The sequence below is a fragment of the Malaclemys terrapin genome, chromosome 1 (assembly GCF_027887155.1).
Source record: "Malaclemys terrapin pileata isolate rMalTer1 chromosome 1, rMalTer1.hap1, whole genome shotgun sequence".
Taxonomy (NCBI): Eukaryota; Metazoa; Chordata; order Testudines; family Emydidae; genus Malaclemys; species Malaclemys terrapin.
The window spans coordinates 17,381,631-17,391,998 of NC_071505.1; the positions used below are offsets into that span (position 1 = coordinate 17,381,631).

At 39.8% G+C, this 10,368-nt stretch overlaps 1 protein-coding gene across 1 annotated transcript; it reads right to left on the reverse strand.

Annotated features, from left to right (window-relative positions):
- Nucleotides 1–4,922: 4,922 nt before the first annotated feature.
- Nucleotides 4,923–8,206, reverse strand: LOC128830350 (zinc finger and BTB domain-containing protein 46-like). The gene is made up of 2 exons (XM_054016167.1): nt 7,279–8,206; nt 4,923–4,978 (listed from the first exon to the last, which is right to left on the reverse strand). The coding sequence occupies exons 1-2, from the start codon at nt 8,204–8,206 to the stop codon at nt 4,923–4,925; spliced, it is 984 nt and encodes a 327-aa protein (XP_053872142.1).
- Between the last annotated feature and the right edge of the window lie 2,162 nt (nt 8,207–10,368).

Sequence of the window (10,368 nt, forward strand, 5' to 3'; positions counted from 1 at the left end):
GGCTGCTTTACACTCTTCTGACAGCATAAAGGGGCCTTGAAATGAATATAGTGTAAATGTATGTCCATTTACAAATGTAAATGTATTGCTCCCACTTTAAGGCCTCTTTACAATGAGTGGGCTAAAGGGGCTCTGGTGTAAAGGAGAATCGGACACCTGGGGTAAAATGTTCATAAGTGACTTAGAAGCCTACATCCTGTTCTAGTTGATAGAGCATTGGACTGGGACTTAGGAGATAGCTCTATTCCTAGCTCTTCCACTGTCCTTGAGCAAGTCATTTCATTTCTTCTTGCCTCAGTTTCTCCATCTGTAAAATGGGGATAAAGATACTTACCTCCTTTTTAAAGTGCTTTGAAATCTACTGATGTAAAGAGCTAGATATTTTTATTAGGGCCTAAGGCCCACTGATTTTCAGTAAGCCTTAGATGCCTAAGTCACATTAAAAATGATATTTAGGGCTCATCTATATGGTGAGTTACTGCACAGCAAGCCAGAGCATGTATCTAACCACACCAGTTTATAGTGCACTAACTTATCATGTGGACACTGCTACAATACAGTAAAAGTCTCTTATGCTCCTAAATCACATAGGTGCTTAGGAAAATATTACCCTTAGTCTTTAATTCTGAACACACAAGATTGTTAAACAAGCAATAAAGGCATATTCTCAGTTACATGAGGATTTCCACTATTGTATCTTAAAAGGTTTTATGATGGTAATTTTGCTTTAGACCTAAAGAGTGAAAGAGAGACTTAAATGATGGGAGTTTCAAGTGTCCTTACATGATACTACTTGAACAATTTTTTGTTTCTTTCTTTCTTTTACTGAAGAAATGTTTAAAGATCAAAACTCTCAAGAATTTCACTTGCAAGACGTAACTGGCTCAAGAATCAAACCTTTTAAATTAATTTAAGATTAAAAAAAAAACAATGACAAAAGCTAACAAAATGAGAGGCGCCATGGCCTATTTTTTTAGACTCCTTCACCTTAAAGTAAATTCAAGAAAAAAAAAATCATTCAAAATATGATGTAGCTTCATAATGCAGCTAAAGTGCACATGTATTATATAATGTACTTTATAATAAGATTTACTGGTTTTAATTGCCGTGCACTTTTCATACCTCTAAAATCTGTGAAGCATAACGATTTATTAAGCATGCTGAATTTTAAATATGTGTCTGGACTAGAACTGTGCAAAAGCTGGCAGTTAGCCTGCACAGGGACTCACACAAACATTTTCTTTGGTTTTCTTCTTCTTGGATTCAAACCTGAGTTTTGCTCTGTGTTTCAAATTCAAATGAAGCCCAAATCTCAGAGCAAAACTCACTGAAAACCTCCCTGGTGAAATCCTGGCCCCAGTGAAATCGATAGCAAAACTCCCTTTCACGTCTATGGGGTCAGGATTTCCTCCCCAGTCTCTTCTACTTTCACTTTAGTCTCATGAAAAATGTCATTTTTTCTTGATTTTTACCTAAACCCATGAACAGAGAACTTTGATCTAGGTTGAATTAATGTTATTTACAAGGAGAGCTGGTCAAAAACTTCCCAGCAGAACATTTTTCCAGTGGAAAATGCCGTTTCATAAAAACTGAAACTATCCATGGAAATGTGTTGCTTTCAATGACATTTTGTTTCAAGTTTTTTTGAAGTGTTTCAGTAAGGTCGTCCCTTGTTTCACTTGTTGTTTCATTTCAAAAGGACTTTTCCATTTGATATTTATTTTCTTTTATATTGTACTATAAACTAGAATATGATATAAAAAAGAAAGTTAAAATTGGAACATAATTGTTTAAATTTTATCAACGCAGAACATTTTGACTAGCCCCAAACGAACAATTTTCAAAATTTTCATTTCACAGGAAATTTCAATGTTTTTCATTCTTATCTGAAACAAAAACAAATTTTGAAATGTCAGAATTTCCCACAGAATGGAAATTCCTAGTTTCAACCAGCTCTATCAATATGGCACCCAGTGTGTGCTTGGTAGTTTACAAATGTGAGGACAATCTCCCTGCCCTGAAAAACCTGCAATTTTAAAAGAAAGCCTGGGGGTGTTTGGGATGCACAGGAGGTATGTGACTGTATAGTGTAGCACACACCTGGTTTGTTAATTTCATGATTGTTTCTTTTTCTAAATGGTCGCTATCTAATTTAGTTAACCTTTTCTAGAGGGGAGGTCTTGAGTTTACAGGCTGAAAAAAAGGGAGGGATTTTAATGAGGGATTTGAAGGAAGAAAGAGAGAGGTCATGGCAGACTAGGACAGGAACAAATTTACAAACATGGTGAGCTGCATGTAAGCTATGGATATGACAGTGGCAGAAGGTCACCTTATATTTGCCTGAAACTGGACTCAGGTTCACAATACTTAGCATATTTTTGGGGATGAAATTACCGCTGTGCAAAGAGCAGCAAATCTGTTTTCCAGAAAATTGATATAGACCTGAAACACGTTTTTTTACCTCTTTTCAGTTCACTGAAAATTTTTATTTAAAATTGATCTGATTTTTTAAATTGGCCAGTGAACCAAAGCAATCAGTTATTTGCACATTTTCTGTCTGCTTAGGCTCAAATTAATTTGTTGTTTTAATCTCCTCATATGCTTCTGTGAGGTGCTAAGTACCCTCAACACTCCCTGATAGTGGGAATTCAGATGGCTCAACACCTTGCAGAATCCAGCCCTGGGTGAGGCAGGCCAAGTAGAGCAGGTGCTGTAATATTCCCAACATGTCCGCCTCACAGGGAAGACCCCAGAGATACACAGCTTTCACAGTATTCCCCAGAGACCTTGTAATTTTTACTTCACACAGCCAGGCTGAAGTTCAGCATGGGGAAGATAAATTTAATTTTCTCACACTTGAGAGGTACAGCCCTGACAGGCTCTCCGGATTTGTGTGTCTGATCTTGCCAGGCTGAGGGTACTTGATTGACTACTCCTCTCTCCAGAAGCTTCTCCGTGGGGATGCCCTCCAGCTCTTTGTAGAATTGACTGCCCCAGGCCGCTTACAAGAAACTTCTGATTTAATGAGATGACTGGGTCTGGGGGTGAAACTGGCCACTCAAATTGGGTAGAGAAGGGAGAACTTGGGCCAGATCTTCAGCCACTGTAAATCAGTGTAGCTAAATGGTTAAATGTTAATGTAAATCCGGAAACACATTTCAAATGGTAAAATCCTTCTTAACTGAGGCCTGTATACTTTCCCGCTAAGCTTTTAGCAAATCTCTTTCAGGCTTCTTTTCGTATTCCTTCAAAAAAAAAAAAAAAGTAATTTGTACTGGCTCCTGGGACAGCCATTTCTGAAAAGTAGTGACCCATGTGCTCTCCGCCTGTACAAAAATATGCAGAGGGGAACAAATAAACACTCAAACTCTGTGGCTCTAAACCTATGGCATCCCAGGTATTTTCCCCACAGGCTGTGTCATTAGCGCTAATGGCATGCAGCTGAGCCCCCATAAAGCCATGTCAGCTTTCACTGAACAGGTGCTTTTGTGTGGAAATGGAGGTTCTTGCAAATTTTCTTAGAAATTTGTAAATATAAGTTCCAACTCATTGAGATACAGAAGCACATGCCTAACTTTAACCATGTTGATGTCACTGGGACTATGCATCTGCTTACAGTTCGGCACATGATCATCAGTGATTTAGATAATGGCACAGAGAGGACACTTATCAAGTTTGTGGATGATACCAAGCTGGGAGGGGTTGCAAGTGCTTTGGAAGAAAGGATACAAATTCAAAATGATCTGGAAAAACTGGAGAAATGGTTTGAAGTAAATAGGATGAAATTCAATTAGGACAAATGCAAAGTACTCCATTTAGGAAGGAATAATCAGTTGTACGCATACAAAATGAGAAATGACTTCCTAGGAAGGAGTACTGCGGAAAAGGATCTGGGGGTCATAGTGGACCACAAGCTAAATCTGTGTCAGCAGTGTAACACGGTTGCAAAAAAAGCGAACATCATTCTGGGATGTATTAGCAGGAGTGTTGTAAGCAAGACACGAGAAGTAATTCTTCTGCACTACTCCGTGCTGATTAGGCCTCAACTGGAGTATTGTGTCCAGTTTTGGGCGCCACATTTCAGGAAAGATATGGACAAATTGGAGGGAGTCTAGAGAAAAGCAACAAAAATGATTAAAGGTCTAGAAAACATGACCTATGAGGGAAGATTGAAATAATTGAGTTTGTTTAGTCTGGAAAAGAGAAGACCGAGAGGGGACATGATAGCAGTTTTCAAGTACATAAAAGGTTGTTACAAGGAGGAGGGAGAAGAATTGTTCTTCTTAACCTCTGAGGATAGGACAAGAAGCAATGGTCTTAAATTGCAGCAAGGGAGGTTTAGATTGGACATTAGGAAAAGCTTCCTAACTGTCAGGGTGGTTAAGCACTGGAATAAGTTGCCTAGGGAGGTTGTGGAATCTCCACCATTGGAGATGTTTAAGAGCAGGTTAGACAAACACCTGCCAGGGATGGTCTAGATAATACTTAGTTCTTCCACGTGTGCAGGGGACTGGACTAGACGACCTCTCAAGGTCCCTTCCAGCTCTATGATTCTATGATTAAGCACCATGCTTAAACCAGACCTTTCACTGCACAATGAAGTTTTCTCCTCCCATTTAAAACACTATGCACAATACATACAGCCTCTCTACATGGGATGCTTTTGTATTTATAATAATGCCAAGCTCTTTTCTATGCATGTAGTGTCATTGCAACTGAAGCCATGTCAGTCCCAGGAGATTAGAGAGACATGGTGAGTGAGGTAATATCTTTTATTGATAATTTATCTTTTATTTACCTCACCCATCTTGTCTCTCTAAGGTAGAGCTTTTCATTAGGAGATCCCAAAGCACTTAATGAAGGTCAGTAACATTATCCCCTTTTATGGATGGAGAAATGAAAGCATAGAAAGGGAGCATAACTTACCCTAGTTCACAAAACAGGTTAGTGGTATAGCTGAGACTAGAACTGGAGTCTCCTAAATCCCATGTTAATCCATGAACCATTAGGTCACAATTCCTGGAAGCACCAAAACAGTCATCCTGCAAGGTGCTAAGCGCTCTCCTCACCCATTGTTTTAAACTGAAGGTCAGTTTACTTAGCTTGTGTGCTCTTTTCATTATGTATATGTACAGTGTCTAGCACAATAGGGCTCTACTCCCTGACTGGGGCTTGTAGACGCCACAGCAACACAAATCATAACAATAAAGGGTGTTCAAACTTTTTAGAATATGTTATCTCCGTCTATTGTATCCACCATGTAATGTTCTGAAGTCGAAAATTCATTAGGCGCCACACTAAATGTTGGAAATGCCTAATGGGATTAACCTTCAAAAACTAATTACTGAAAAGATCAGCAAACGGCAGCCTGCATCACTACTCTATAGCAACATGCCAGAGCTCTGACATCAGGATTTGGTGCCAGTAATGAAAGATTTCAACACATATGGTTATGTGTATAAATCATATTATACAGCTATAGAACTGAAGGGTTGTTTATTCTAATTTATACCATTTTTATGTAGAAATCTATTGAATTGTGGGAAACCATTTTTAGGAGTTTATTCCTTATAATAAATGTCTTCTCTGCTGTATATAACCCCCAAAGAGATAAAGATATGAAGATCAATGTATTGAAATAGGTTTTAGTTGAGCTGACCCCATCCCTTCAAGGGAAGGGCTGAAAAACATGGCAGACTTCACAACTGATCTAAAGACTCGTGAGACAAATTCCCCCTGGCATAAAAAGGTAAACTTCTATTGGCTTCACTAACAATGCACTTGTTTCACCAACATCTGTGTGAGGAATGTAGACAAAATCTTTAAAATGTAATAGGCTAAAGTGACTTGCTATGGGGGAAATCTGTGGCAGAGCTCTGACTTGATCGCCTGCCTCAAGACACTATCTTATCCACCAAACTGTCCTTCCGCTCTAAGCTGCTGCTGCAGCTGTGGTGCAGTTCAGTTATTAAAACACCTGTGATTTACAAAAGCATACAGACCGTATTAGAATCTCCTTCAGGGAGCATTTACAGAAATGTTTATTTCAAGCCAACTATATCCAAGCCGCTAAACACGCACATTGTCAAAGATTTAAAGAATCTCACAGAATGGAGACCCGTCTCCCTCTTAGAGGCAGACTATAAAATCGTCACCAAGATATAATTGCTAAATACTGTAATGATTATTATTTATTTGTTATTTTTACTGTAGTATCTAGAAGACCCATTCATTGCATTAGGCATTGTTCATACAGATAGTACGGATCTGACCTCAAAGAGCTGCAGTCTATATAGACAAGGTCAACACAAGGACAAAGGAAGTATTATTATCCCTGTTTTACAGATGGGAAACTGAGGCACGGTGAGGATAAATCTCATTCTTGTGACGTCTCTTAATCCCTCATCAGGAGCTCTGCACCAGCTTGAGTAAGTCTGAGGCTAGGCAAGATGGTGCAGGGACAGTCAGCAGTCAATATCTTCCTGTTCCTTATTTCCTTACCCAGTATCTACTCCTAATACATCACAACAAATGTCTTCAAGTCTCTAGACACAGGTATGACCAGGTTCATTTGGAGAGAGAACAAAAAAAAGCAGAATCAAACACAAGTTTCTTCAGGCTAGCAAGGAAATCTCAAATTTCCCATACACTTTCAAGCAGCCTACATACAACATCTACCAGATGCAAATATTCCGAGAAAGCACCAACATTGTAAAATATACGACTAAAATATAGGATAGAAATGCAGATAGCTCTGTCACAAGCTACAGCTCAGTTTGTGCTATTATTGGTACAGCTGGACAGTCTTTGGTTCACTGGCAGTTCCAAAAAATTGAAAAAAAAGTTTGGTCCAAACCAAAAAGTGCTGAAAATTTCAGTGAGTCAATTGAATCTATTTTGGGTCAAGTAAAATGCGTAGTTTGATCTGAAACATTTTCTTTCTGAGTATTTTTAAAAAGCAGGGTCAGGAGATCTAATCCAATTTAAAAAAAAAATGGCTAAAAAACTATTCAGTGAATTCATATCAAATTTTCAAATATTTTCAGATTAACTGAAACTGCATTATTAGCAAATACAATATTAATGTGAAAATTGTACCTTGCTTTAACTATCAGAGCATTAAAAATCCACATTATTAATACTTGAAAATTGTTTTCTTTAGTAAAGATAAATGCCACGAGGTGTCATGGTACACCATACATGTTTTAATGAACGGAGGGAAAGCATTTCTGGTAATAGGCTTTGGAAGGTTCATCAACTGTCCTGTAATTGAGTCACGACTGTTGTATGGCCATCCTGAGGCAGATAAAAAAGATGGCACTGGAGAGCTTGCCCGGCTGTCAGTCTCTACTTGCTGTGTAATATGACGCACAGTTTCTTTATTTTTTCTATTCTTTCTGCGTCCAGTGGGTTGCCAGCCATCCCCTGCTCCTTGTTCTGAGAAACTGTTCTGTATTGCACTATCCTTGGCAGAACGCAATTCATTCCCTCCATAGTGAGATGGTGAAATTTGCTCCTCTTTGATACGCAAAGACCCATAGCCCATGTCACTGGACCAAAGAGACTGGGATGAAATGTCATCGTGGCTATCTGTTTTTGGTTCCTGATCCTCTTTTCCATAACTGCTCCCTCCTTCATGACAGCTAGCAATGGCCGAATCTCCAGAAGAGTTTGCTGGACTTGTTCGTCGAGCTAACCATGGAGAAATACTCCTACCAGCCACCACTGCTGAAATCAAAGCATCTGTACTACTGCTGGAAGCGGCCCCAAGTTCATAATCAACAAGATCATCTGAGGCATCAGACTTTATACTTATGTCAAGAGCTGCTTTTATGAAATTGTGACAAGCTTGTACAATATCAATCATTTGAAGATAGCTAGCAGCTGACATCACCTCAATGACATTTCTGCTCGTCAAAGCTAAGTGTGCAGAATACATGAAGTCAATGATGGCTTTAAAGCCCTGTGCAGTTACAATGTCTAAATGAGTGACTGTGGCCTGGTCAAATGTCTTCTGCACCTGGCAGTAAAGAGTCTTGAAGTAGCGGCTGCTCCCGAGCAGAACATTTTTGTGAGCCTTAAAGATCTTCCCCTCCACTATAATGCAAATATCACAGAGGATGCCATGCTGTCTCTGCTCATTGAGCTCACAAAGCAGATGACGGTAATGGGAGGCAATCTCCATATCTTCCTTTCGGTTATTCATTAATTCAGTTATTATTAATACTGAGAGCACATGCATTTTTTGCAAAATAAAAGTACAATTACATAAACTTGACTTTCTGATCCATCAGGTATAGTATACACTGGGTCTTGACTTCAGTACATTTCCGTGAGGACCCAATAGAAATCAGATCATTTAATTACCTTTCAGATGTTTCCAAATAAAATAAATGGCTATTGAATTTCACCTTCTGTTTAAGGTCCTCCCCAAATGCCATTACATTTTAATTAAAATGAACTTGTTTTTCCATTTAGTGGTTATTTTAGCTTGATTTTTTTCATTATTCTTAGAACTGAATAAAGATGCTAATTGAGGATTAGTTTGTAATAACAACTGACAGGCCCCGAGGGCCCATTCTGCAAACTAATTGCATATGGATGCAGAACAAACCATATGCCAGCTTGGGGAAACCAATCTCTGCCACCAGAAGCGAACAGCTCTATTCATAACATCTTGGTTGCACACAACTGGGAGATTTCTGCTGTGATATTCCTATTATTCAAGCACTGCACGCTAACCTTTTTCAGACTTTTATGGTTCACTCTGTCCCAATGACTTCAATGGGAATTTTGCCACTGACTTTCCTGTAAGTAACTCCAGGCTCTCTGCTAGCAGTCTATGCTACTTGATCCTATCTCAAAATCTAAAGGACAATGTGTCTGATAGCTGCCTGCTAGTGGTGAGCTCTCTCTGTCTCTTGACTGTATTATAGCCTAAAAGGGCTACAGAGGTCTTTGAAGTCTGAATAAGAGTTAATGTTTTCCTTAGGGCACCTACACATGAAAACGTCTAATCAAGTCAAGTGGTCACAAGACTTTTTCACTTTCCTAAAGGATTGAAGGTATCTTTATCTACATTTTAATGCAGATTTGCAGCTGGGAATGAGGAGGAGAAGACAGCATCAGGTGACTAGGCAGCTTTTCAATGACCCACCATTGAATGGTCTGAGGACTGTAGTCTGGGAACCTCTGACTCAACAGCTGCTTCGCAGACTGAAAACTTTGCCTCTTGTCAGGTTTCAGAGTAGCAGCCGTATTAGTCTTGTGACGGTCAAAACAGGTGATTCATTGTCACTATAACATGCACTGAAGGAGGGAAGATCCATCCATGCCCTCTTCTCAGCCACGCCCTTAGCCCAGCAGCTGGTGTGGGTTGGGATGCGGTAGAAATTGTCACTTTGATTCCACACCAACAGAGGATACTTCTCCCCTAGGGTGATGCTGCTGCTGTCAGTTAGGCAGCAGCTCTAGGATGGCTTTGGACTGTTGGAATAATGCAAAGTAGCCCCTATACACCTGAAGACACAGGCCATTGTTTCTAATTAATAGTTTGAGTAGCTCAATCCATATCTCTGTCCCAGATCCCGCAAACGCTTAAGCACATGCATGATTTTATTTGTGTGAGCAAAGTTATGCACCGACTCGGTGTTTGCAAGATCAGGGCCAAATCCTGCTCATACAGAAGCCAGTGGCAAAATTATCATTAAATGGGAGCAGTATTGGGCCCTTTAGTTTATTCTCTCTTCCAAACAGTCTCCCCACATATCCTAGATTATAGTTAAAAAAAATAGATATGTAAGGCCCTTGGCCTGAAACCCCAGAGAGAAGGGAGATCACTATAGACAGCTGTTGGTGAACAGAGAGAAGAGTAGCCCAAAACAGCTTGAGAACTCCAGATAGACGCGGGCTTCATAGGGTAGGAAACCCTCTGCTGGCAGCTGCTGGTGAACAAGGAAAAATGGGTCAGGCCTCATTTGCATGTCAGTTATGTGGCAGTTTGGGATATTTTGGTTAAATTTTGAGATTGGGGATAACAAAATACTCTTATCACTGTCTGGAAATGAAAGAACCAGAGAACTGTACCAAACATGGCTGAGGTGAGGCGTCACCCTGACTGAGACTACAATCAGACACAGTTAGGTAAGGCAGCTTGGACAGTGGTAAAGAGAGAGGGGAAAGAAATTTACTCACATTTTCTTCTAGGAGTGCTTCTCTGGTGACAAGGAGAGCTCTTTATGCTGCTGATTACTCTGAAAGACTCAGCATAGAGGCAGTTTCAAAACAGATGCCTCTGAGGCAGTGGACAGCAGAACTGAGGTATCTTCAAGGTGGCAGACAGTACTGAGCTGGGGTGGCTTCAAGGTG